The 27,960-nt window shown below is 40.3% G+C and overlaps 1 protein-coding gene across 4 annotated transcripts; it reads left to right on the forward strand.

Annotated features, from left to right (window-relative positions):
* The first annotated feature begins 6,266 nt into the window (after positions 1 to 6,266).
* ep300a (E1A binding protein p300 a) lies at positions 6,267 to 27,023 on the forward strand. Of its 4 annotated transcripts, none has more exons than XM_027137589.2 (31): positions 6,267 to 6,693; positions 8,845 to 9,470; positions 9,902 to 10,078; positions 10,305 to 10,602; positions 11,218 to 11,331; positions 11,546 to 11,752; positions 11,896 to 12,001; positions 12,151 to 12,285; positions 12,654 to 12,771; positions 13,343 to 13,526; positions 13,683 to 13,772; positions 13,897 to 13,976; positions 15,071 to 15,223; positions 15,515 to 15,943; positions 16,060 to 16,281; positions 16,393 to 16,549; positions 16,738 to 16,856; positions 17,062 to 17,301; positions 18,180 to 18,268; positions 19,970 to 20,080; positions 20,261 to 20,317; positions 20,450 to 20,527; positions 20,624 to 20,691; positions 20,797 to 20,947; positions 21,166 to 21,312; positions 21,449 to 21,562; positions 21,678 to 21,843; positions 21,952 to 22,119; positions 22,207 to 22,368; positions 22,463 to 22,741; positions 22,895 to 27,023. In XM_027137589.2, exons 1-31 carry the CDS (start codon positions 6,600 to 6,602, stop codon positions 25,964 to 25,966), a joined length of 8,211 nt encoding a protein of 2,736 aa, XP_026993390.2. In that variant the 5' UTR covers positions 6,267 to 6,599; the 3' UTR covers positions 25,967 to 27,023. The 4 variants fall into 4 exon arrangements, with proteins under 4 accessions (XP_026993390.2, XP_026993391.2, XP_026993392.2 ...); XM_027137590.2 differs by having other exon boundaries at positions 13,695 to 13,772; XM_027137591.2 differs by having other exon boundaries at positions 6,268 to 6,693; positions 20,000 to 20,080.
* Positions 27,024 to 27,960: the final 937 nt, after the last annotated feature.

Consider the following 27,960-nt stretch of genomic DNA (forward strand, 5'->3'; position numbering starts at 1 on the left):
CATTTTCTCCATTCTGGTGGATGATGTGCCAAAAACTGCCAAATGACTGGCTTATTAGAAAATTGTACGAATCCGTATGTGTACTAGTTTACCTAAAAAGTGTCAGTGAGTGAATAAAATGAACACACATGTTTAGTGATAATTCAAGCTTCTATGTAGTCCACATTGTTTACAATACATGTTGATGTTGCAAACTTACAAAAAGGCTGACCACAGTATACAATTCCACCTGTAGTTCTAATGATGCTTGATGACGTTTTGGGCACTGCATTTTGTGAGTTGGTAACAGGAATGGTTCCTTCTATCTCCAAAACAAAAAAATTGGTATGTACACAGTGTCGAACAGATGATAAATAAAAATAAATGCAGTTATATAGTCTTTTCAAAATACTTTTCATTGCTTTTCTGATTGTACTTGATATATATAACGAAATTCTGTTTGATTCATTCTTTTATAATTAATTATATGGCTTGTGCATGTCAATAATCTTAAGTTCTTTGTGTTGAAAGCTCTTTGCAGTTAGTTAATTAAATGATTACTTATGAGGTACTAAAACAGTGATGTGGATGCAAAAAGAGGCCCCATTAACTTACATTAACACTGTTACAGAATAGATGGTGTGACACACAGTTGAATTAGTAATATTGTGTAGTATAGTGTAGTACTGTATTGTGTATATATGTAGTACTGTATTGTGTATATATGTCCCTCCCTGTAGACTCCCTCTATGCTATGTGTCCTGTCCAGTCTGCGGTCCTCATGTAAAAGCAGATATTTGTATGTCTACCACCCATACGTCCTGGATAGAGACAGGGCTTAACAGAGTCATTTTTTCCTCCTGTAGTCCACCACCATCTCTTTGGTATTAATAACACTGAGTTTAAAGTTCCTTCCACCCCACTAAATGAAGCTGTTGATCACAATCCTGTACACTGTCTCCTGCCCATCTCTGACACATTCAATAATAGCAGTATCACCAGAGAATTTCTGAATGTGAATCATTGGTGTTATTTACTGAAAATCTGAGGTGTACAGCATAAAAAATGACAGGACTGTCCATTGTGGAGCTCCTGTGCTGCACATTACCTGTTCTGGGACACAGTGCTTTAGGCACACAAACTGAGGTCTGGATGTCAGAATCTGTGATCTACAACCCGAATATAAGTTTTATATATATATATATTTATATAAATATATATCTATATATAAATCTATATATATATATATATATATATAGATAGCTGCTGAAGAGATGTATTTTACATTTAATGATGTGACAAATGTTCTCTATAGGTCTATAGGCACCCGGACTCTTCTACAATGAAGCCATGCTGTTGTAATAGCTGCAATATGTGGTTTTGCATTGTCCTGCTGAAATACACAAGGCCTTCCATGAAATAAACGTCATCTGGAGGGGAGCATGTGTTGCTCCAAAACCTTTAGATACATTTCAGCAATCATAGTGCCTTTAAAACATGCAAGCTGCCCATACTGTATGCACTTATGCACCATCAGAGATGCTGGCTTTTGAACTGAACGCTGATGATACTCTCTCCTCTTTAGCCCAGAGGACACAGTGTCAGCGACTTTAAACGAGAAGGTTACATTTGGACTCGTCTGACCATAGAACACTTTTCCAGTTTGAAACAGTCCATCGTAAATGATTCTTATCCCACAGGACATGACGGTGCTTCTGGACCATGTTCATATATGGCTTCCTTTTTGCAGGATAGAGCTTTAGTTGGCATCTGCAGATGGCGGATCGTGTTTACTGACAGTGTTTTCTGGAAGTATTCCTGGCTCATTTATTAATGTCATTGACACAATAATGCCAATGAGTAATGCAGTGTGTCAGTTGCAGTCATCTGAGGCATCCAATAAAGGTCTTTGGCCTTGTCCCTTACGCACAGAGACTTCTCCAGTTTCTCTGAATCTTTTGATGATGTTATACACTGTAGATGATGAGATTTGCAAAGCATTTTCAATTTGAAATTGTACTTAAAGTATTCCACAACCTTTTTACCCACTCTTTCACAGATTGGAAAGACTCTGCCTCTCTAAGACATCCCTTTTATAGCTAATCATGTTACAGACCTGATATCAATTAACTTAATTAGTTGCTAGATGTTCTCCCAGCTGTATCTTTTCAAAATGTCTTGCTTTTTCAGCCATTTATTCCCCCAACCCCCCAACCTTGTGCCCCGTACAGACCTGGAGCAGGCATCAAATTTGAAATGAGCTCATTTAGTTGAAAAAAGTGTAACATTTCTTTGTTTAAACATTTGTTATGGTATCTATGTTTTATTGTGCATAAAATATTGGCTTATGTTATTCGAAAGTCTTTTAGTTTTCATTTTTATTTAAATATAAAAAACATCCGGGGGGCACGGTGGCTTAGTGGGTAGCACGTTCGCCTCACACCTCCAGGGTCGGGGTTCGATTCCCGCCTCCGCCTTGTGTGTGTGGAGTTTGCATGTTCTCCCCGTGCCTCGGGGGTTTCCTCCGGGTACTCCGGTTTCCTCCCCCGGTCCAAAGACATGCATGGTAGGTTAATTGGCATCTCTGGAAAATTGTCCGTAGTGTGTGAGTGTGTGAGTGTGTGAGTGAATGAGAGTGTGTGTGTGCCCTGCGATGGGTTGGCACTCCGTCCAGGGTGTATCCTGCCTTGATGCCCGCCTTGTGTGTGTGGAGTTTGCATGTTCTCCCCGTGCCTCGGGGGTTTCCTCCGGGTACTCCGGTTTCCTCCCCCGGTCCAAAGACATGCATGGTAGGTTAATTGGCATCTCTGGAAAATTGTCCGTAGTGTGTGAGTGAATGAGAGTGTGTGTGTGTGCCCTGCGATGGGTTGGCACTCCGTCCAGGGTGTATCCTGCCTTGATGCCCGATGACGCCTGAGATAGGCACAGGCTCCCCGTGACCCGAGTAGTTCGGATAAAGCGGTAGAAAATGAGTGAGTGAGAGAGAGTGAGAGAGTAAAAAACATCCCAACTTTTTCGGAATTTGGGTTGTATGTATATTTGCATAAAAATGAAATGTTGCTATATTCTGAACCAAAACCTATAATCCAAAAATGTGGTGCTTGCTGTAGTTGATAGCTGTAAGGAAATATGTTTGTGCACTGCCATAAGCACCTGGTAATGCTACCCATACTACTCCCATCTTGTCCATATTGGCTCCCTGCAAGTGTTCTCCTGTTAGCATATTATTCTATTGACTTCCTCCATGCTTGCCGTAAACTCTTACTCAACTTGTCTTTACCTGTCCTTGCCCTGAATCTTGTCCTATTGGAGCTTAGGGGAACCTCCTAGTCCCACACGTCCACCAGCCATAATACCCAGTATTGTCTTGCACCTCAGTAGTGTCTCTGATGACACCAACTTGTTGGGTCTTGTGTCTTCCACTTCCTACCTGTCTAGATCTTGATTGTACTACAGACAAGCTACAGTTTGCTGTTCATCCAATATAAAGCCGAAATGTTCTTAGGCTGCATAGAATAGCTAGCAACCTGTGGCAGTAACTGGAGATCTTCTTCTCCAAGCCTTCATTTTGTTCATGGGTATCTTATACTCAAGTAGTAGCTTGATGTAGCAACAGTTTTGAGGTACAATATCATTTTAGTAAATCCAAGTGTTGAACCTGCCATTTAAACCTGTCCTCACTAGTGAACTAAACATTGAGTTCCTTGTTGGTATGACTGGCTTTTTATAATAATAATAATAATAATAATAATAATAATAATAATAATAATAATAATAATAATAGAAGTCACCATAATAAACAAACAACCAAACAAAAGCAAACAGATAGATAGATAGATAGATAGATAGATAGATAGATAGATAGATAGATAGATAGATAGATAGATAGATAGATAGATAACAGTAAACAACAATAAAACATTATTAAGAATTAAATCAGTTATCTAATAGAAAGCATAAAGGAGATTTAAGTGCAGCCTAAGATCGTGTGGGATAATTGTTTCTGAACAAATACATATTGAGTTGTGTTTTGAATGTGTAAATTCCAGAGGAGCAGTGAAACTGAAGGCTCTAGTGCCCATGGTGGTTAATTAGGCAGGAGGTGTAATAAGGAGCCTAGAAATGGAAGAGCAGAGTATAGGAGGGAGTGTAGAATTGTATGAGATCTGCAAGGTATGGTGGAGCAAGATTACGAAGGGCTTTAAAGGTGAGGAGAAGAATCTTAAAATTAATACAGTGTTTAATAGGAAGCCAGTGGAATTGTAGCAGGGATGGAGTAATGTGATGTTTAATGGGGGTTTGGGTTATGATACAGGCAGCAGAGTTCTGAAGAAGTTGAAGTTTGCGAAGAAGCTTTTGCGGCAATCCAGATAAAAGTGAATTACAGTAATCAATACGGTAAGTGAACAGAGCATGTGTAAGGATGGCAGCAGTTTGTGGGGTGAGGTGTGGGTGGAGACGAGCAATGCTCATGTGGCCCTACAAGACTTGCAGTAAGACGTCATTTACTGTATGATGGCTTTCAGTATCATCCTTAGCTATTGCATCTGTGATTCTTATAGCATTTGTTTCAAAATGGTGCCAATCACTATGCTTGCTGGCTAGAGGCCAATTGACCCACTGATGTTGCTCTAACCTTCATGGCAAGGAGTTTCCAACTCTGCATTTCTGAGCTCTATTGAGTGATTCCATGTTCTTTGCCAAGCAATTCTGGCCTGCTGGATAATGAGCCTATATGGATTTTTTGCTGGACTTATAATATAACAAAATATAACTTGAGTTGGTACTTGATCATTCATGTGTATGGGTCATCTTCCATAGGGCCCTGGTTTTATTAGGGTTTTTTTGTCCTGCATTGTTATTGAGATTGGCTCTGGATCCACTGGGACCCTGACCCTGAAAAAGCAGCTATTAAAGTTGAATGAATAATTCTGCCTAAGGTGAGGAGCTCCGAGATGTTGGAGGAAGTCATTACAGCACCTTTTTTTTTTTTAAGTCTAACTCTATTCAGTTTGTACATATATTCAAAAGTAATAGAATTAAATATTTGCATTAATCATTATGTCAACTACGCTATCTGATAAAGAAAATAATATATTTGATAATATAGATTACATCATTGGGATCCATAAACGTAAGTGCGTGGATAATAATATAAATATATAAACACTTTTATTTAATTAACTATTTTAAAATTTCATGGTTAAGGTGTTGGGCTACCAATCGGAAGGTTGTGAGTTCGATCCCAGGTACACCAAGCTGCCACTGTTGGGCCCCTGAGCAAGGCCCTTAACCCTCAATTGCTCAGCTGTATAAAAATGAGAAAATGTACGTTGCTCTGGATAAGGGCATCTGCTAAATGCTGTAAATGTAGTTTGTAGACTGCTGCTGGATCCTGTTTTAAAATAAAATTATGTATTTATTTTAAATATTCTTTTAAATATTCTGTCAGGTCACTTGTTCAGTAGGAAGGTCATTCTACTGTTACTCAATGGCAACACAAACATGTGATAGCAGTGAATAATTTTTTTTTTTTTTGTGCTGTAATGCACAAAAAAAGAAAAGTGACCTGACAGTTTTCATCAGTCCAACATTGTATTATTGCTGAATGTCTCTATATATTTGTGGATCACTGAACATTGTCCTGGTAGTGTGTAGGTGACAGAACCGGTAGGAACGATGTCTGTGTAAGATATCAAATGTTACCCAGTGACAATCAGGCCAAGAATCACGGTTACAGGAGACACAACACAATGGCTACCGTGAATTTGATAATGATTTGTACATAATAAGTCATATTTTTGAAAATCCTTCAGTTTTTAAGGTAATGACAAATAGTCGGTCAACCTAAAAAGCATAAACAAAGGTTTACTCAAACTTTTCACACCCAGGGCCCTCTTTAAATGTAAAATAAATACAAACCCCTTCAGTACAAAATTTGGTATTTATTGCAGCCAAAGACAAAATAATTCCTGGAATTTCAATTGACAGAAAACACAAGTTTTATCGAGGTTTGGTTTAAACCAGTCATACAGGCTACTAACTATAAGAACTCAGTAATAAATATAGAATAACTCTGATAATAGTTTTAATAACTGGATGCACCCAGAACACAACTTACTGTCCATGGTATAAAAAAATATACTCTAACTATAATTCGGAATAAATCATTCATAAAGACGACACTGTCATCGGATTAATATTTTATTTAACCGTTAGGTTAAAGTGGACGTCATACAAGCGTCGTGCCAAAACAAAAAAGGGAATACGAACAAAATGTGGAAGCGGGTGTGTTTAATGTATAGGAGAAGGTCAGGGGGCTTGTACGTGTGTCTTTTGATGGTCTGAAGGCGACTCCCCCTCCTCTTCCTCCTCCTCCTCCTCCGCTCGCACAAATTTATAAAGAACAAAAATCGCGCTGGGGAGGGGGTTGATACGCTGAAGCTGAAATCGAGAGGCGAACCCAGGAAAGAGGAGTATTTTGTACACGGGACTTTCCCCTCCTTCGTCCCTAAAAGGAGGGGGAAAAGTCGGATTTTTAAGGCGACGAAAAAGACGAGGATTACTAATAGGCGACAACGCCTATTTTTGTGGATATATATTTTTTAATTCGTAAAAATATGGCCGAGAACGTTCTGGAGTCTGGCCCGCCTTCAGCCAAGAGGCCTAAACTATCCTCTCCGGCACTTTCTGCCTCCGCCAGCGATGGAAACGGTAAATATATTTGTATTTTATCTCGCAAATAATTAAAGACATGATCATTTTATATGTTTAACCTATCTTTTGACTGTTTTTGTCCGTGTGTGTATTGTCACGTCGGGCAGAAAAGCGTGTGATGATTTGTTGTTTTTTGCCGTAGCTAACAAACGCAGCTAATACGCGAGCTAACGACGTAGAACATTACGGGGCTAGCTTGTTAGCCTAGCATGTCAGTACAGCTTTACACACACTGTGCGAGTTAGCCATTGGCTGCTTAGGTTGCTAGCTTAGCTTAGTTATTTGGCAATAACATTAGCTTTCAGCTTGTCTCGTAGTTAGGGAGTGCTGTTTCACAGATTTTTGCACCAACGGATCACAATCATAGTAATCAGACGCCAAAGATGTAGCTTGATTCCTGATTTAATGTTTTTCCCCCTTGTTATTATTATTATTTGTGTTGTGACAAACTCCGCACACTTCATTACTTGAGAGAGGATACCACATTAGCTAGCTCCAAACAAACACGTTTAGCCTAACTTTGATTGCATTCTCTTAGTTTGCCAATGAGAATAATTAGTCCGGCTGTAATATGTTGACTTCATGAAACAATTAACTTGAAATTACATTCGCAGATGTTTGTCATGATTATAACAGACGTTTGTCTGGTTGAAGAATAGATAACAATAAACAATAAGTAATGAATGTATCGTTGTTAAGTTTATATTTGAACGACTCCCGGACAGAGCTAACTGGCTACATCAAAGCTCATCTCTTGTTGGCTAACAATCGACAAAGATCAACCCTCATTAGCCCAGTTAGCTAATGCTAAGCTAGTTTGTTTTCTAAAGAGCGTAAAACTTGGACCTAATTTCAAGCCGACGTCGGGTGTAGGAGACAAATTTCAGTTTAGGATTCTAGTATTTGTTTAACAAACATCTGTGGCGGTCTTTGGCATTTTGTTCGCTGTGAGTGGCAGATATGTGTTTAACTAAGAGGGAAGCTAATATTGTTAGCTGGTCAGCTAGCTGGTGTGAACGGTGTATAGCTATAAATGCCGCAGCTTCAGGCCCAGTTGTTAGAACTCCGACTCCCCCCTGGCATTGTTAGCTAGTTTGCTAACTGGCTTTGTCGTCGTACTGTTAAAACACGACAGAATTAGGTTTGTTAACATTTCAAGTAGTAAATAAGCATATTTAGGGACTATTCCTAATGTTTGTCACAAATATATATCAGCTGCTCTGGCTATGATACAACAGAAACCACTAGCTAGCTGTTGCAAAATACGTGATTGTCTTCGGTCATTTTTTTTTCTTCCCATCTGCATCTGTTTTTATTGTTCAGCCATAACGCTAATGCCCCTGTGGACTTGGGGTGGGGAGCACGTAAGATTGAAGTATCGTATGTTTTTGTCTGTTTTGTTTTGTTTTTTGGTGGAAAAACAAACAAAATATATGATGGCTTTAAGTTTAGAGCTTGTTCGCCAAGTGGCTGCAACGTTGCATTCACTTCTCTTTCACGTGTTGGAGATTTCCTAACATCCTACATATTATTTAGGATCTTCTCGTGGAATAACATTGTATCTGGATTATAACATTTCAAAGACACAGTCAGTGTGCAACTAGACATACAGAGGCTGTATTTCTTCACAAATTGTCAAAAGTAAACATTTTCACTGTATTTTTATCAGCATGGTTTCGTTTTTTTATTAAGCATTACTTCAATAATCCCTCATGATAAAACAAAGATTAAATAAAGAACCGAAAAAAGACTTGAAAGGCCCATTACAAGTTAAACATGACTTTATTAAACGTGATGGTGGCTGGTTTATTTGATTATTGAAGATGGATTGATGAGTAGACTAAGAATTTCTCCTCATTGCAGTGTGTGTTTATGTGCAGCCATCTTCATGAAATAGTCTGTGTTTGGTCAGACTACAGCTTGCACTAAACAGAGCCATCTAACTGATCATGCCTGTGCATTTGTTAATATTAACAGTATATATGTGAATGCTTTTATAATAAACCCAATCAGATCACGGGAGACATGATTTGAGAGACATTTTTTACACACGCACACTAATTTTGCTGGGGGGAAAAACAAAACAAAAAAAAAATTGCTCATAGGCATAGTTGTTTATAACAATAACAATCCCCCTTTTTTTTGTAGACTTTGGTTCACTCTTTGACCTGGAGCATGATCTGCCGGATGAGCTTATCAGCTCCTCTGAGCTAGGTGTGTCGAATGGTGGAGACCTTGGGCAGCTCCACACCAGTCTGGGTGGAGGTGGAGCAGCAGTCAGTGGACTTGGAGGGGTTAGCAATGCCGGCCAAGATGCAGCTGCTAAACATAAACAACTCTCTGAGCTGCTCCGATCAGGAGCACCACCTATAGCAGTGCAACAGCAGCAAGGAGGAAGTCCAGCTGGGGCATCTATGGGGCTTATGGGTAGCATGAAGGCATCTCCAGGTCCCCAGAACATGGTGCCTCAGGGACAGCAGCACATGTCCCCTCAGCATTCCAACCTGATTCAGCAGCAACAGATGGCAGGGATGGTTGGTGGCATGAATAGAACTATGCTTGTACCTCAGAAAGGTAATGGTCAGCAGACTGGGGCCCCTACAACTCAACAGCAAGGCATGATGGGAGGACAAATGATGAACGGGACTCCCAGAATGGGCTACCCCAATCCAAGCATGGGCAGTAACAGTAACCTTCTGGCAGAGACCCTTCAACAGCAGGCAGCAGGGACCCAAGGTGGACTGAGAGCACAGCAGCCTGGAGCATTAAACAAGGTAGGCTAGTCCTGGGGGTACAAAAGCACTAATTTAGTGGTAGTTTTCACTGCTTCCTTTAAGTTCATTTCATGAATAACATGAATAAAATAAGATGTTTAGTTTTTTAGGACTGTTTGCTAAATGCATTTATAAAATCTCTAAAATGTTATTGAATCAGGGTATGGGTATGTACAAGCTCAGTGAAATTTCACTCCAAACCACTGCACACTTCCAGGATTTATTACATCAAATATATTGATAACTCTTGGAATTAGAGATACAGAGGCAAATGGTTTCTGACCATACTAGGTCATGATTCCAGACTAGGACATTAAGATAAATGATACTCCATCATAGCTTCCAGATTAAACATTCTAGATGTTGATCCTTATCTCTGTATGTCTTGCGAGCTTATATTTTTGTTTTCATTCTCCACCTTGTGGTCTCAGATGGGAATGATGGGTGGTGCAAACACCTATGGAGGCCCTTATAATCCAAATGCAGGTCAGAATCTGACTGGTGGAGGGCTTGCACCACAACTCATGAACAAACCATCTTTACCTAACAGCTTGGCCCAATTCAACATGGATAAAAAATCTCCGCACATGCCAGGCATGCCATCTATGGTGAGTGGGTAGATTTTTTATAGTTTAAATGGCCTCCACACATTTTATTATGCTTTAAAGGAGAAAAACTGACCTCATATCTTCCATTGGCCTACAGTGGTGCCACTGACAAATATTAGTTATTACTAGAAAAGATTTTTGTCGTAATTTAAATTGCATATGTCCTGCAAAATACATATATGACCACAGCACTGAAACATTTTTGTTCCCGCTATCTTTCTCTCAGGCTGGACAGCAGTCAACAGCTGGTGGTGCTGGAGGGGCAGCAGGGATGGTACCTAATTCACAGGGAGGGCTTGGTCCATCAACAGCCGCATCAGTAGGAGCAGGAGTTCCTCCAACCGCGGACCCAGAAAAGCGCAAACTCATACAACAGCAGCTGGTTCTCCTGCTTCATGCCCACAAATGCCAGCGGCGGGAGCAAGCTAATGGGGAGATTCGCCAGTGTAACCTGCCACACTGCCGCACTATGAAGAACGTCCTCAACCACATGACACACTGCCAGGCTGGCAAATCCTGCCAGGGTAGGTTGAATGAGGGTTATGTGTGAATTTTGAGTGTTCAAAGTAGGTTAACGCGATATTTATTTTTCCCTTTAAATATAAACGTATGCACAGACACATTGGCTTTAAAAAGACAGTAAAAAAAAAACTTTAAAAAAATTATTTCTAATTTTAAAACTTAAATTTATTGGAATGGGTATTATTAGCATTTTTGAGGGCAAAACTGTTTTTTTTAGTCTGTCATTTTGAATTTCTTTTTGAGTGGTTGATGTGCATGTGACTCCTTGGCTAGCAGGGGACACACGTTTCCCCTTCAGGTGCACATGTAATAAATAAAATAGAATTATTTGCAACTGGTTTTAGAATGTTATTTTAATAGATATATTTCAGGTAACTTTATGAATACAAATGAAAAGCATTACCTATATAAACCTGATACCTATTACCTGATATAAAAAAAAAAAGCAGAGTCGGATAATTGTTAATTCTACATTAATCATGCTTGTAAATGCACTCTTTGTCCACCTCGATTATGTTCAGTGACTAATATTTCTTTTAGTTTTACATATGTGTAAATCCCATTGTTTTTATTCCTTATATTTAATTAAACCAAATATTTCTCACTCTGATATACAGTGGCACACTGTGCCTCATCGCGACAGATAATCTCACATTGGAAGAACTGTACGCGGCATGACTGCCCTGTTTGTTTGCCACTGAAGAATGCAGGCGATAAGAGAAATCAACAGTGTGAGTGTGCTTAGTATTTCATTGCATGTTGCTTCTTTCTGTCTGTGTAAGGTAACTTGTAAGGTGTATGTTATGATTATTTGTCCAACACCAAATTTTAAATTTGCATAAAATATAGGTATGTATAACATGTCTGTGTATGAATAAATATATCTACTACAATTTCTGCCATGCAGTTAAATAAAACATTTCCTCCTGTTTCTCCCAACCACAGCCCTATTAAACACCGGTAATGTGGGTTTAGGCACTGCATTGGGTACTGCCTCAGGTGGCCCACACAATGCTCCCAGTCTTAACACTCCAGGTCAGATAGACCCCAGCTCCATTGAGAGAGCCTATGCAGCTCTGGGACTCACTTACCAGGGTAACCAGGCATCTGCTCAGCCTGCCCAACAAACACCTAGGCCACTTGGCACTATGGGTAAGTGCTCCTAATTAAACTGTTTATATTGGGCCTAAAACACTTCTTACAGGATGGTTAAGTGTAACTAAAATGTTTGGTTTATAAATGGGGGAAAAATAGTTCTATGTGTGTTAAATCAGTTTCTGTACTTGCTGTACCAGGTGGGAACCCAATGAGTGTGAATGGGGCTGTTGGTGTCCAACCACAGAGTCAATCATCTAACCTTCTTCAAGATCCTATGCTGCATGTCAACTTAAATGCACAAAAGTAAGTAAATCAAGCACTTACTATAGAATATCATAATTTTAGACTATCCTAAATCACTGTATCATGATTTTAGAAACTTTTGACTTATAATTTTACTACATTCTACTAAACATTTTGACATGCATGTGTTCCAACCCTCTTGCTTTTAGTCTGTTGAATGATGGTAGTGGTGTGGGCAATATGGGCTCTATGCCTGTGGCCACTCCAGCTGCTGCCGCTGGCATGAGAAAGAGCTGGCATGAAGACATCACCCAGGACCTACGGAACCATCTTGTTCACAAACTGTATGCATTTTTCATTATTATTAATTTGTTTTTTAAAATCTGAAGTGGACAAAGCATTAATTATTTAGCCAGCTCACCAGACCCGTGAAAGCCACAGCATGTTTGCCCAGTCCCATGTTTTAGTTGCCTGAGTCCTAACTGACAGGGATAATTGTCACACAATGTAATAACACATGATGAGTGTGTTGGTGCATTCGGTCATTAACCCAGGCTATGGGAAATTTAAAAAGTGTGTATATATATATATTCCGGGGGCAAAAAAATATAATAGAAGTTAAATTGTTCACTTCTAAAGATGTAGCTTATGTAAAACTTTGAAAACAATAAAAAAAAAAGTCATTAAGGTCTTTCTGCTTGTTTCTATACAGTGTCCAGGCCATTTTTCCTACCCCAGATCCAGCTGCACTGAAGGACCGGCGTATGGAGAATCTAGTGGCATATGCTCGTAAAGTAGAGGGGGACATGTATGAATCTGCAAACAGCAGGGTAACATTTCTTCTGTCAGCCATGAGTACTGTGTTGTCTAGTGTTTTTCTTAGTAAGCTATGGTCTTATCTTCAAACATATTCAAGTCAAGTCAAAAAGCTTTTATTTTTAGTTCAGTCATATATAGTTGATGCAGTACATTGAGAAATTAAACAACATTTGTTCAGGACCCTGGTGCTACATAAGAAAAAGAGAGCGCTACATAAAATAACACTCAGCTAAGGCTAAGTTAGCTTATCTACACAAAGTACATAGTGTGCAAACAGTGTAAGACAAATGACCGTGTAGGCAGACCATAAAATGCACTACAGGATAGATACATAAAATAGTGCAGATCAGTATAAAGACTGTAAGGACCATCGTGCAAAAAGGGGGGGCATCTGTAAACATGCCTGCATGTAATAACTCTAGTTGTTAGCAGCAGTAAAGTGAAATGTGTAGGGATAAAATGAATGAATGTGCAAAGGATAAATGCTGTTTATATTTGGTTATGCAAACACGGATGTATATTAAATGAGTATGTGTGTCGGTTCAGTTCTGGGTGTTGGAGTTTCTTTAATTCATCCTGCAGGCAGAGTACTACCACTTGCTAGCAGAGAAGATCTACAAGATACAGAAGGAGCTGGAGGAGAAGCGTCGCATGAGGTTGCAGAAACAGGGCATGATGCCCACTCAGCCTGGAATGCCTCCTACTGGGATGCCGCAAGGACCGCCTGGCATGGGGCAGCAAGGACCACCAACAGGACTTCCTCCAAGTAAGTAGGCTAGTCACCAGCACTTGTTTTTAGAATGCAAAGTGCAAGTACAGCTTGCAGCGTGAACATTGCTTAAAAGGTGAACAATAAGATTCATATTCTGAGATTTCATTAGTTTCACTTTCATCATCATGATGGAGCCTAATCAATTCTTAGTTTTCTCTGCAGATGGGCCTCTATCTGATCCATTGATGGTGCGGCCCACTGGACCAAACCAAATTGTGAACAGGATGCAGAACCCTGCTGGTTTGTACCTTAGATGCTAAATGTTACCACAGTTTTGTTTTTTTGTTTTTGTTTCAGTTTAAAATGTTGAAAAGTAACATTTTAAATACAAATTCACTCATTTAAATGTTTCTTTTGGGGATAGGAATGAACCCATTTAATCAAATGCAGCCCATGGGACAGAGATCCACTCCTCCTCTTCCACTTAGTACGCCCCTCAACCAGGTCAGTAAAGTGATGAGCCCAGCTTATACTAGTAATCTTAAAGTTAGATCAGGCCTTTTCTGGAACAAAACCTAATGTACATGGCAGTAGGGATTGTCATGGCAATCGGCATGGCAGACAGTGTCATTGTTCTGTGTCCAGAAACTGATGGCAGTTTTTTGGAGAATTTTAAATGCTTATAACTCTTCTGAAAAGCTATTTCTACATTGTTCTACCAATACCTTTGGGATATGGTCAGTCATAAATGATTATCAGTGCTTGTGTGAGGGTCAGCTGAGTGAAGATTGTTTGTTTAGGGGTGCGGTGGAATTCTATAACTGAGGAAGACCTCCATTTGCTCTCCAAACCGCCTCAATTCTTCATTGCATGAATTCCATAAGGTGTTTGATAAATTTTTTTTTTGAGATTCTGGTCCATGCTGAAGTGATTGCTTCATGTAGCTCTTGTAGGATGTCCAGGTGCGTTTTCATTCTGTGAATCTCCTGTTCTACCACATCCCAAAGGTATTTTATTGTATTTGGATTTGCTGCTGGTACTTATCTGCATGATTTTATGCATTGCACTGCTGCCACATGATTGGCTGATTAGGCAATTGCCTGAACATACTGAATTGTATATTGTAACTGAAGTTTAACAAAATTAGTACTGATTATTTGGATGGCTATTTTTGCACTTATCCAACCATTCATCAATATTACATTTATCATGAAATCATGGGTCTTCAAATGTCATGGTTTTTACTTTTAAAGATGTTTTGATGTGTTTTAAAATAAGTACTTATCAGTAACCTTTTTTGCTCCTAATGTTGCTAAACTGCAAAAAAGTTGGTTAATGCTTTTTGATATTCAAACCATGTGGCTTAAGGATTTATGTTTTATAAATCAAACTGTCATAGGATATAAGTGAATACAGTTTTGGAGACAGTTGTAAAAATGTTAGTTAGTTATCATTTGCAAACATAGTCCTGTCAACTAAGATGTCTCTCTCTTGAAGTCTAAGGTATAATTCCTAATTATATTGGGACTGTCTGCATGGTAGTCAGCTGTCAGACATGATTTATCATGATTGTCATATTTTTTTTTTCTTTGGTTCAGATGCCAATGGGGCCTACAAGGATGGCACCACCTAATGTTGCACAAATGCAAAATCAGTATCATCCATCTGGCCAGTTTCAAGTTTCAAGTCCAGTGGTTTCTAGTGGGCCGGTTGGTGTGACACAGCCCGGCCCTCAGGGTGGCATGGCTCAGGTAAGGAAGGAAATTTTTGAGTTTAGGAAGGAAAATCTGGAGTCTAGGGCAAACACTGTAGTTTCATGAGCTACCACTATTATTACTCTGCATGTAGTGTTTTGATGAATCTGCATTAATACTTGATTCTACCCATCATTAATAATTTGCACTGATGTGCAGCTGTACTCATGCACACAGACAGTGAGGCTCATGTTGTGGGTCTAGGCATTTTATAGTAGCACTGCATTTTGTACAATTTTTTTTTTTTTTTTTACAAATGTTCTAAATGCTTTTGTCTTTTTGTTTTAGCATACTCCAATTAAGACACCACCATCACTTCCAACCAATAGTCCTTTAGCTCAGCCTGCCTCTGTTGGGGGAGTTGGTAGTGGGGTGTCTATGGGAAATCTAGGCCCTAATAATGGGGTTGGAGGGCCTCCATCATCCACCGCATCCCAGTCGATCAGTCTTTCCAATTGTCCGGCAGTTCGGCAGAGCTCTCCCTCTCCAGCACGTAGCCGCACACCTACTCCACACCTCACACCACCTCCAAGCCTACCAGGTTCACAGACTCCACAGCCTCACACCCCCAGTTTGCCCCTCCTAAACCTGGGTGCCAGTCAGCAGCAGCTACCTCAGCCTGCTAGCAATGATAAAGCCATGCAGCTACAGCAGCCATTAGGAGGGGGTCCATCAACACCAAACACTGCTCTTGTGTCTCAGCATCCACCAACTCCAGTGAGTTTTTCTTCCTTGCATGGACTGCTATTACATTCAGCACTTTTTTCAAGGTGTTGTCAGGTCTGCATTTCTAATGACCAGCATTTCATTTTGTTTTATCTTTTACATCTCAGCTATCTCAGAAAGGCTCTCTGCCAGTAGATGGCCAGGTTGCTACTCCTGCTTCTGTCAGCAGTTCTGAGGCATCATCCCAGAAGGTACCCTCCGATGTTACTGCCACCCTTGAGCCAAAGGCAGAGCATGAGGAAGAGGAGGATGAGGCAGATGAGGAACAGTCAATGATGGGAGGTAGAACTGGAATCAAAGGAGAGATAAAGATTGAGGAAAAGCGTGAGGTAAATTCCATAGTTATGTCTTGTGAGCAGAGACTGGCTTGATGCAGCCAAGCACTTGCATTAATTTTTTTCCATGCAGTAAATATAAAAGGTTATTTGCTCTTTCAATAGATAAAGAAGGAAGAGACATCAAGTGAGATATGTAAAAGTATTCCTATGGAAACATCTATGGCAGCAGGGGAGGACAAAAAACCTGAACTGAAGTGTGAGCCTAAAGAGGAAGATGTTGCTTCCGGCACTCCAGCTGTTGTACCTAATAAAAAGAAAAGTGAGAACTTTTACATACAGGATGTACATGTAATAGCATACATGTCATTTACATACAGGATGTACCCAGATGATTTGATGTAGAATTTAATGACTTGCTGCAACCACCAACAATAGGATACTCTCTGAAATTAGCATGAAATGCATTAAAGCTCCATGCTTATTTTTAACTCCCTTTTATCCAACCAGTCTTCAAACCTGAGGAGTTGAGACAGGCCCTAATGCCCACCCTGGAGTCTCTCTATCGTCAGGACCCTGAGTCTCTCCCTTTCCGCCAGCCTGTGGATCCATCCCTTTTGGGAATACCTGTATGTATTTTTCGCCACTCATGAACACCATTTAGGGGTTTTGGTACAAGGTGATTTATACATGACTTAATGTGTTTATTTGAGCAGTTAGAATACAGATTAGCTAAGAAATTCATAACAAATTCACATATTGGTCTATAATTATTGTGAGCTCAAGAGTAATGTGTTGTAATCTGTAAATTTTTATAATTTTTATTTTCCTCAGGATTATTTTGACATTGTAAAGAATCCTATGGACTTGTCAACTATAAAACGCAAACTTGACACAGGCCAGTATCAGGAGCCATGGCAGTATGTGGATGACATCTGGCTTATGTTCAACAATGCCTGGCTCTACAACCGCAAGACTTCCCGGGTGTACAAGTACTGCTCCAAACTAGCTGAAGTGTTCGAGCAAGAGATAGACCCTGTCATGCAAAGTCTTGGTTATTGCTGTGGGAGAAAGGTAAGATAAAATATGGTCTCCTCAGTAATAAATAGATGTCTATTGTTTCAGCTTAAGTCTAAAGCTAGCGTTGGCTCCCACTGTACACTTTACACTCATGCTGGGTGATGAAAGGGTTTTTGATTTGTATATCGATTAACTTTGCCTTGATAACAGTGAGCTTAGTTGCATTACAAATTGTTTACATTTTCCTACATTTTTCATGCTCAGAGATTGTGCTGTGTGCAGTCTGAAGCCACTGACATAAAGCCAGCATATAGTATCCATTTGGAGTAATAGCAGAGTTAGTTAAGTTAGCTAGTTAGCGAAGTGTGAATGTGTAGACAAAGATTGGTCTTCTGCACATGTCCGTATTACTTCAAAGAAACATTGTCATATTTGTGCTGAAAGCACATAATCCAGAATATGCTGCCATTCAACTCTGACAAAGTCTGGAAACATAAACATATGGAAAAATGGCTATTTGAATACACAAAACAGGGATGGAGACTCGTCGCTCGTTAAACCAGAGAATTGACCAAAAAAAATCCATTCTGACATGAATGTTTAACATTGTCTGCATGCACCTACATGCACCAGCTGGGACTGGGCATTGACCTGACCAGTGGACCAGCTGATGAATTTTATGACCACCCCAGCAGAGGGTGTAAAACTGGTTGGTTGTAAGTGGTGTTTTGTATACTGTCTGTGTTCTCACGGTAAGTTCAGTCTGCATTTATTTAGAAGCATGTTCCTTTTTTTTAAAACTGATTTTCAGACTTTAGACACCACTAAATATAACAATTGTTTTAGCTACAGATTAATTGTTTTGCAAAATTTGATTATTGTAAATGGTTTCATGCTTTTGAATTCTTTTTTTTTTTTTTTTCCTGTCTTAGTGGGAATTCTCTCCTCAAACTCTGTGCTGCTATGGCAAGCAGCTTTGCACTATACCACGAGATGCTGCTTACTTTAGTTACCAGAACAGGTAAGGAACATGGACTGAATTGCTGCTATACATGCACAAATGTCAGTGTTTTATATTAATAATAATAATATAATGGTGGGACCAGAGAACGTTAGATGCCACAGATGATAATTGTGTAACAACACACACAATTTAAATTAGCTAAATATCACAGTGCTATTTACAGTGGTGGCTTGATATGCTTTGGGTACGCATTGCATGAATGTACATTGTACAATGAAAGAAAAACCATGCTTTAAAGTGGAGTTAGTCATGGTTAGACATTCAGTGGGTGTAATCACTGTCTGAAGTGCAAGGATGTTCCAATTATGCTTTTAGCTGGTCACGCCGTTGGTCAATCTATGCGCTTATTGTCCTAGACCTGTGGCACAGTTGCCCCTTAAGGGTGATCTCTACATGCTCGTGGTAATGCATTATACCAGTGTATTGTATATTCGTATTTGGCACTCTGACTCTTCATTACTCACTGGCTATCTCTACTGTAAGTTACTAGTAATTATATTTTAGTTCTCACTAATGTGCTAGTATATTTGTTTAAAAAAAAATCACTTTTTTATTTGCAAAAAATCTCCTCTACCATCTGCGAAAGTATAGGGGAAAAAACCCTTAATTAAAGAAGAACCTTTTTTCATATGGAGTATGGGACTCTAAATGATTTATACTCCATATAATATAAGCACTGTTTTATGTCTAATAGCATACTTTATTTTGCAGTCTGTTGAATCTGTTGTTTGATTCGCTACAATATTGCATCAAGACCCTTATATCGAACAGAACAATACATAACAAGGTTCTTCTACTTTGAACACTTAATATACAGATAGATTATATATAAACCAAGACGTGTCCCAGAAATATTTTGACATGAAGCTTGAATGGTCAGCTTGTGGTTTGGTTTACCCAGAGATTTATACAGATGTAATATGATTTTTTTTTTTTTTAATTAAACTCTTGTATCTACACTGCCCTTCAGAATTATTGGCACCCAATCATAAAAAACAAGAAAAGTTAAGTTTTTTTGTTAAACAGTAGAAAAGTAGACTTCACTCAGTTTTGCTCATGTAATGAGGAACCAACAATTCTGAAGAGTACTATATATTAAAAGATGAAACGGCTCTCTGATCTGGAGGTGTAATTCACATGCATTTGTTACTCCTGTGAGGAGAGACGGCCTTAATATAACCTTTTGGCTGACACTTTTCTTCTGCTGCTTGTGTATATGTTTAATGTGCTCATGCGTCTGTAAATACTTCCCCTCACCCCAGCCTCCCCTGCAGTTGATTATGCTCTTGTTTAGCTGTGATGGTTTACTCATTACACATGCAAACGCTAATCTGTGCTTTGCTTTGGCTTTCTGCTTGTCTTGTCTGTCTTTCTCCCTATCTATTTGTCCATTCCTACCTCTGAACTAATGTCTCGTGTTTTAATTTGCTTCCTTATTGAAACCTCCCTTTATATGTAATTCAACATGTCATGTCTGCCATGGCTTGCTTTCATCTCATCTCCATCGTATCCCTTCCTCTTTAAAATCCCTGCTCAAAAACTGTGCGTCATGATTGACTCCTCTGGCGATGACCCTGTTCTGCGCTCCTCATCTGTGCCTGCTTGCCCCTTGGCCTGCCCTGCCTTGTGCTGCACTGATTGGTTTCTGCCTCCTCATGGCCTTTCATTGAATGGCTGTGGTGCTGGTGAATGGTGTAGTTCACCAAAATATGGACTTCTTGCTGACAGGTACCACTTCTGTGAGAAGTGCTTCAACGAGATCCAGGGTGAAAGCGTGTCCCTAGGCGATGACCCATCCCAGCCGCAGACGTGAGTTCTTCTATAAAAGATTATTTTCTAGCTTCATAAAGGATACTTTTTTTTCCAGGTTGAATGGATGACACTTCAGTACTCATTGTTCTTATCCAGATTTGACTTTGTAATAGAGAAAAGGAAACTGTTGTACATGTCTGACTTCATAGTGTTTAAATCTGCTCATCCATGTTCCAGATCAATTAACAAGGACCAGTTTGAAAAGAAGAAGAATGACACACTTGACCCTGAGTTGTGAGTTTTAATTATTGTACTGACCCTTTCTCTTAAGACTTTCTTTTCTATTTTTTAAGCATTGCAGATGATTGGTAATAAGATGTTTAAATCAGTTTTATAAATATAAAGCATACCTTATGTCTTTTGTAGATTTGTGGAATGTATGGACTGTGGGCGTAAAATGCATCAGATCTGTGTTCTGCACAATGACACTATTTGGCCTACAGGGTGAGTCAACATGTCTGGAAATCATGACACTGCCTGTTTTTATTGTATTTCAAGGATTTCATAATCTAACCACTATCTCTTCTCTTATTCTTTCAGCTTTGTTTGTAGCGAATGTCTGAAAAAGTCCAACAGAACCCGGAGAGAGAATAAATATTGTGCTAAAAGTATGTTGTGCTGCATTTTTGGTTTTCAGTAGGATCATGTGTATGTAACATTTTATCATGATAATTTAGTAATTTATTTTGTTTATTAATTTTTAAATCATTTAGGGCTGCCCCAGACTAAACTGGGCAACTACTTAGAAGCTCGTGTTAATGAATTTCTGAAGCGTCAAAACCACCCAGAATCTGGTGAAATCACTGTTCGTGTTGTCCATGTCTCCGAAAAGGTGGTAGAAGTCAAACCAGGAATGAAATCCAGGTGAGAGATGCTGGGAACTTATTAGATATGTAAGGCTGATATGAGTGTTATGTTCATTAAAATTACTATGTTTTTGGAATCCTTTCGTTTGACTTGGAAAATAATCACAAGGTAAAAGAAGCAGGTGGGGAGAAGGTCAGAAACGGTCCGTTTCTAGTTCATTATTGTGGCCTGTAACACTTATTGCTTGCTTGCTGTTGTTTTCCCCTTTTTCTCAGATTTGTAGACAGTGGTGAGATGCCAGAGTCCTTCCCATATAAATCAAAAGCTCTGTTTGCCTTTGAGGACATTGACGGTGCAGATGTCTGCTTTTTTGGCATGCATGTACAGGAATACAGCTCAGATTGTCCACACCCTAATCAAAGGTACAGTTAATCCTTATTATACAGAAAATATTACCGCTTTCATTTATATAGCAGGCGCACCTAAATTTTTCTTTATATTGTCCAATTTTATTTTTTTTCCCTCTTGTTAAAAATTGCTGTTCTTCTTCCCTAACAGACGGGTATACATATCCTACTTGGACAGTGTTCACTTTTTTCAGCCACGGAGTTTAAGAACAGCAGTATACCATGAGATTCTTATTGGGTATCTGGAGTATGCCAAAAGATTAGGGTAAGCTGAATGTTATTTCAGTGAGAAGATGTTAAAATGTATTAAAATAACCAACTCTTCTGCATGATTGCCACTCGCACGCTCTCCAATTTCGAACTCTCTGGTTCTATTTTAGGTTTACTACAGGCCATATTTGGGCTTGCCCTCCCAGTGAAGGAGATGACTACATCTTCCACTGCCACCCAGCAGACCAAAAGATACCCAAACCTAAGCGATTACAGGAGTGGTACAAGAAAATGCTGGATAAAGCTGTGTCAGAGCGCATCATACATGATTACAAGGTAAGAAATGGTTTGTCTTGTGTAAATTCTCATTTCACAATTATTTTGGATTAAATGGTGCATATTTGCAAAGACAAACAAAAAACAAGCCTTTTTATTCTTTTGCAGGACATCTTCAAGCAAGCAACAGAGGATCGTCTCACTAGTGCCAAAGAGTTGCCTTATTTTGAGGGTGACTTCTGGCCCAATGTGCTTGAAGAGAGCATTAAGGAGTTGGAACAGGAGGAAGAGGAGAGAAAACGGGAGGAGAACAGTACTTCCATTGAAAGTGTAGATGTAAGTTGGTGCATCCAATTCACCATAGTTATATAAAGTTACATACCATTAAGTCGCTTTGATTGTATATTAACTTGTATCCTCTAGACTACAAAGGGTGACAGCAAGAACGCCAAGAAAAAGAACAATAAAAAGACGAGCAAGAACAAGAGCAGTCTGAGCCGAGCCAACAAAAAGAAACCAGGGATGCCAAATGTTTCAAATGATCTATCTCAAAAGCTTTATGCCACCATGGAAAAGCATAAAGAGGTAGGAGAGAGCGCAAGAGAATCAGGTTTTTAATTGACTGGGGAAACTGACTCTGTATTCTAATTTCTTTTTTTATTATTATTATATCTTAAAGGTTTTCTTTGTCATCCGGCTGATGGCATCCAATTCCAATGCTCTTCCACCAATCATGGACCCTGATCCATTAATGGCATGTGACCTGATGGATGGGCGAGATGCTTTTCTTACACTGGCAAGGGACAAACACCTGGAGTTTTCATCATTGAGGCGGTCCAAATGGAGTTCCATGTGTATGCTAGTAGAGCTGCACAACCAGAGCCAAGATAGATTTGTCTATACATGTAATGAATGCAAACACCATGTTGAAACACGCTTCCACTGCACTGTATGTGAGGTAAGGAATATTAGCTTGGCTTTTGGTTTTGTTTTTACCCCCAGAAACCATAGTAATAAATATATATAAGAGTAAAATGTATCCTTGATGTCTTTCTATATGCTATTGGCAAAATTAGTTCACAAAACTAACTGTGTTTTTTTTTTATCCTAGGATTATGACCTTTGCATCACTTGCTACAATATAAAGGGTCATGAGCACAAGATGGAGAAGCTGGGCCTGGGTCTGGATGATGAGAGTAACAACCAAACTGCTGCATCCATGCAGAGTCCTGGTGACTCACGGCGTCTTAGTATTCAGCGTTGCATTCAGTCCCTTGTACATGCTTGCCAGTGCCGCAATGCCAACTGCTCACTTCCATCCTGTCAGAAGATGAAAAGAGTGGTCCAACACACCAAGGGCTGCAAGCGCAAAACCAATGGAGGTTGCCCTATTTGCAAGCAGCTTATTGCACTTTGCTGTTACCATGCTAAACACTGCCAAGAGAACAAGTGTCCTGTGCCTTTCTGCCTAAACATCAAGCAGAAACTGCGTCAACAGCAGCTCCAACACCGGGTTCAGCAGGCGCAGATGCTTCGGAGAAGGGTTGCTAGCATGCAAAGAACAGGCCAACCACTTACTGTGGGAAATGAAGGGTTGCCATCACCCAGCAACAATGGTACAACTGGCCCTGGGACCCCAACACAAAGTACTCAGTCTCCTGCCTTACAGCCACCCACTCAGCAATGTCCAAATTCTGTTCCCCAGCCTGGGGTTGCAGGTGGTCCTCAGCAGCAGCAGCAGCAACTTACAGGAATTGTGCAGCAGCATATTCAATTCCAGCAGCTACCTGGTGGTGGTGGTGGGATGATGAACTCTCCACAGCAACAGGTGGTTCAACAACAACAACAACCACCACCACCACTACAGCCACCCTCAGTACAGCAGCTTCAGCATCCCAACAGCCTTCCTCCATATGTGCAGAGACCTCCAGGTTCCTCTACACTTTCTCAGTCTATGGGGAAACCTGGAATGGGCCCAGCCAGTCTGCCACAGCAACAACATTCAGTCCCAGCTCAGTCAGCATTTCCATCACAGCAGTCCTCTGGTCCTCCACCTGCAGCCCTGGAAATGGCCCTGAAGATTCAGCGAGTGGCAGAAACTCAAAGGCAATTGGCAAAACAGAAAAGCCTACAGATGAATCAAGGACCAGGGATGATGGCACCACACACATTGCATCAAGGCCATCAGACCTCAAACCCAATGGGTATAAATCATCCTGGAGCAGGGATGGTGGGGACCCAGGGATTAAACCCCCAGGCACAATCCATTATACCCAGGGTGCAAATGGAGCAACAGCAAGGTGTTGTAGGAGCTGGCCTGCAGCAACAAGGAGGGCCTCAAAATCAACTTTCTCCTCAGGTGCAAATGCCACAAGCTTCACAGGGTGGGCCTCAACTCCAGCCTCCACAGCAGAGGGGAACCCCAGGCATCAGCCCTCAGCAGCGACTTGGAATGTTGAGTCAAATGGGTCATGCAGGAATGGTTGCTGGGCAACAACCACAGCAGGCTGTGCAACAACAGCAGCATCAGCTTCCCCAACAGGGTCAACCAGGAGTGATGGGTATGATGGGTGGCCCAGGTGGAGCTACAAACCCAGGTACTGGCAGTGGAGGTCTCCTTCAGAGTGCCTTGCAAGACCTTCTTAGAATTCTGCGTTCCCCCAGTTCCCCCCTTCAACAGCAACAGGTCCTGAAAATATTGCGTTCAAATCCTCAACTTATGGCAACGTTTGTTAAGCAGCGTGTGCCGAAATACCTTGGAAGAGGTGGGCCTGGGGCTGGAGGTGCAGGCCCAGCAGGCATGGAAAGCCCACAAATAAATGTAAATACAGGGGGCAGTCAACCAGGTATGCACTTGGGCCAAGGGACCGGGATGCCCCCCACAAACGCTCTTCAGCAGCAGCAACAACTTCAGCAGCAGCAGCAACAACTTCAGCAGCAGCAGCAACAACTTCAGCAGCAGCAGCAACAACAACTTCAGCAGCAGCAGCAACAGCAACAACTTCAGCAGCAGCAGCAACAGCAGCAGCAACAACAACAACAACAACTTCAGCAGCAACAACAGCAGCAGCAACAACAACTTCAGCAGCAGCAGCAACAACAACTTCAGCAGCAGCAGCAACAACAACTTCAGCAGCAACAGCAACAACTTCAGCAACAACAACTTCAGCAGCGTTCACCTATGGGTGTGAATATGCAGCAGCAACATGGTGTTATGCAAGGTCAAGGCTCAAACATGGCAAGTATGTCTCCCCAGTTCAAAGAATTAATGAGGAAACATTTGCTGCAGCAGCAGCTGCAGCAGCAGCAGCAGCAGCAGATGGGAAACCTCAGTCATTTCCAACATCCCCAAACACAACAGCAGCAAGGTTATCTTGGCCAGCCTGGGATGCTGCCACAGCAACCAGGTCAAGCTCATGCTGGTGGGCTTCCGCAACAGCAAGGAGGACCGCAGGCTGGGCTGCAACAGAATTATTCTGGATCTATGTCTCCGCAGGTGGCAGCAGCTTTGCAACAGAGGTTGCAACAACAACAGCAGCAGCAGCAGCAAAATGCCATGGGTGGGTACCAAGGAAGTGATGGTAGTTCACTTCAGCAGCAGCAACTACAGCCCCCTCAAGGTGGTTCTCAGTCTTCCCAGTCTCTTATTCAGCAAGCACTGCACCAAAGGCTTCTCCAACAGCAACAGCAACAGCAACAGCAGCAGCATCTAGGTGGTGGCTCTCCAGCTCATCATAATAATCCCATGAGTCCTCAACAACCAATATCCCAGTCTCCACATTTACAAGGCCAACAACTCTCCACTTCTCTCAGTAACCAAGTGCGGTCACCCCAGCCATCACCGCGACCCCAGTCTCTACCACCGAACTCTAGTCCATCTCCTCGCATGCAACCCCAGCCTTCACCACACCGCATCTCCCCCCAAACAGGCTCTCCACACCCTGGTCATCATCCCCCACATCACACTGGCATGGTAGCGCCTCCACAACAACCACAGCAGCCAACGCAACAGCAACAGACTAATGCTTTGGACCAATCCCCCTTTGTGTCTGACCAGAATGCCATGCTTTCGCAGCTTGGTGGAATGGGGCCCCTGCATGGGCAAGGAACTAATGACATGCTAGCTGGCAACAACCAAGACATGGGGACAAATATTAATCACGGCTCATTAGATTTAATGTAGCATTAGTCCTCAAAACACTTAACAGGAATGGGTTGCAATTTTTAAATTTACTGTTGCCCTCATTAGTGTTATTATTTAATATTTTTGATGTAAATGAAAAGACTACACCTTCCTATGGGAGATTACTACATTAAATGAGAAAATTAATAAATTAAATGAATGGTAAGTTATTGCTGTTAATATATGCATATATATATTTTTAGCCAATTGTGTTCAAAGGGTTCTGGGTGAAAGGATGGTAAATATTCCTCTTGGTATTTGACAAGTACTATTTTTGGGGATGACTGCCTTTTTTATAAATATTTTTTTAAGATTTTAAATGCATAAAATTAAAGAGAAAAAAGTGTTAAAACATTTAAATCTTTGTTGTTTTTCCCTCCATACACATTCGATATTGTGCCCATTTTTGAAAGTGTTAACTACCATCAGCAGTTGTTGTTGTTTTTCTTCGTTCTTGTGTTCAGATAAAAACCCTACAGTGGCCCCCTACTGGACCACTATTGGCATGTTCTGCTTAAAGTGGCTACAATTTTGTAATCTGTGTATTTCTATTTCCAAGCAAGAAACTGATAACTTTACATGCGTGAAAATCGCAGTCTCCTTCCCCCCCCCTCCCCCCTGCCCCGATGACAGATTGCATGGGATAAGTTTGTCATTCGATGCATGTCATGGTTTTCCAAATACCATAGACCCCGTCATTTGAATGTGTATTACATTTTCATTTTGTGTTTTTTTTTTTTTTTTTTTATAAATGGAATGGTACTAGAACTGCTGACACTACATATGTGCTATAATCATAGGACAAAGTGCAGTAATTTCTACCATGAATCTTAAACTCTGATGAGGGAACTTTGATTTTTCAAGAAAGCAATCTTGACAGACTTGATGTCCTTACTCCTCCTCTCTACAGGAAGGAACTATTTTCCTGATTCTTCGCTTTTTGATGCTCAGACTTTTGGGATTTTAATTGTCTTTCCTACTGGCTAAAGAAATTCTGGACTTCAGTACTTTTTTTTTTTTTTTTTTTTTTTTTTAATAAATTGTAAATGGAACTGGACAGTCAAGTCCTACAATTTTGTATTTATGTTTCCTTCTCATTTAAGCTCAAGGGACTTGAGCCTTTAGGGCAGCTTGGAGCAAGTAGGCTCAATATGAAGATTTGATACAAGATTTCATGGGTGGGTTGTTTGTCAGACCAATATTATTATTTTTAAATAGAAAATGTGTGCACTAACAAGGCACTGCTGGTTCTCTTTGTCTTTTCATTGCACACAAACACACTGTGGAGGGCACCTACTGTCCATTTTAGATAGTAAGAGAGGTAAACAGAATATGAAAGATTGCAAACTCTCTAATTTCCTGGTTTCCCCAATTCTTCACAAGTTTAACTGGTAAAGTTAGCATGACCTGACCTGAAAAGCGGCAATATGGTGTGAGACTTATTTTATAAAATAAGAAAAATACTTGTCTTTTTATATATAGAGGGAGAGCGAGAGAGAGATTATTTAATTTAATTTTTGGAATAAAAAAACTTGAAGCAAGAGCTGATAAATTACAATTTTTAAAAGATGTAATGGTGATGCAAAATGACACTGTCATACCTTATACATCCCACTTGGGGACTGCTGAGAAATGTTTTGATTAAATGTCTTATACATGCATATATGAATATATACATAATGATCCACTGTACAAAACAAACATTTTTGTTTTGGGTTTTGTGGGGGGGGATTCCCCCCTTTCCTTTTTTCTTTCTTTTATTTATTTTTTTGGTTTTTGTTTTTTTTTTGAAGGAGAATGGAAAGATGTGGACTGGACAAAGACCATGTGATTTTGTTAAAGCTTTGACCACTTTTCTCTTGCTAACACTTTTTGGTGCTTGCTGAGAGCAGCAAAAATATTTGATTCTCTGGTTTCAAAAATGTTTAAGTTATTTTTGTGGTTTATATTTTTTCCAATTATTTAATTGTACATTAAAGTATGTTTGTACCAAT

Source organism: Tachysurus fulvidraco, chromosome 8, assembly GCF_022655615.1.
Source record: "Tachysurus fulvidraco isolate hzauxx_2018 chromosome 8, HZAU_PFXX_2.0, whole genome shotgun sequence".
In the NCBI taxonomy this organism is placed as follows: Eukaryota; Metazoa; Chordata; class Actinopteri; order Siluriformes; family Bagridae; genus Tachysurus; species Tachysurus fulvidraco.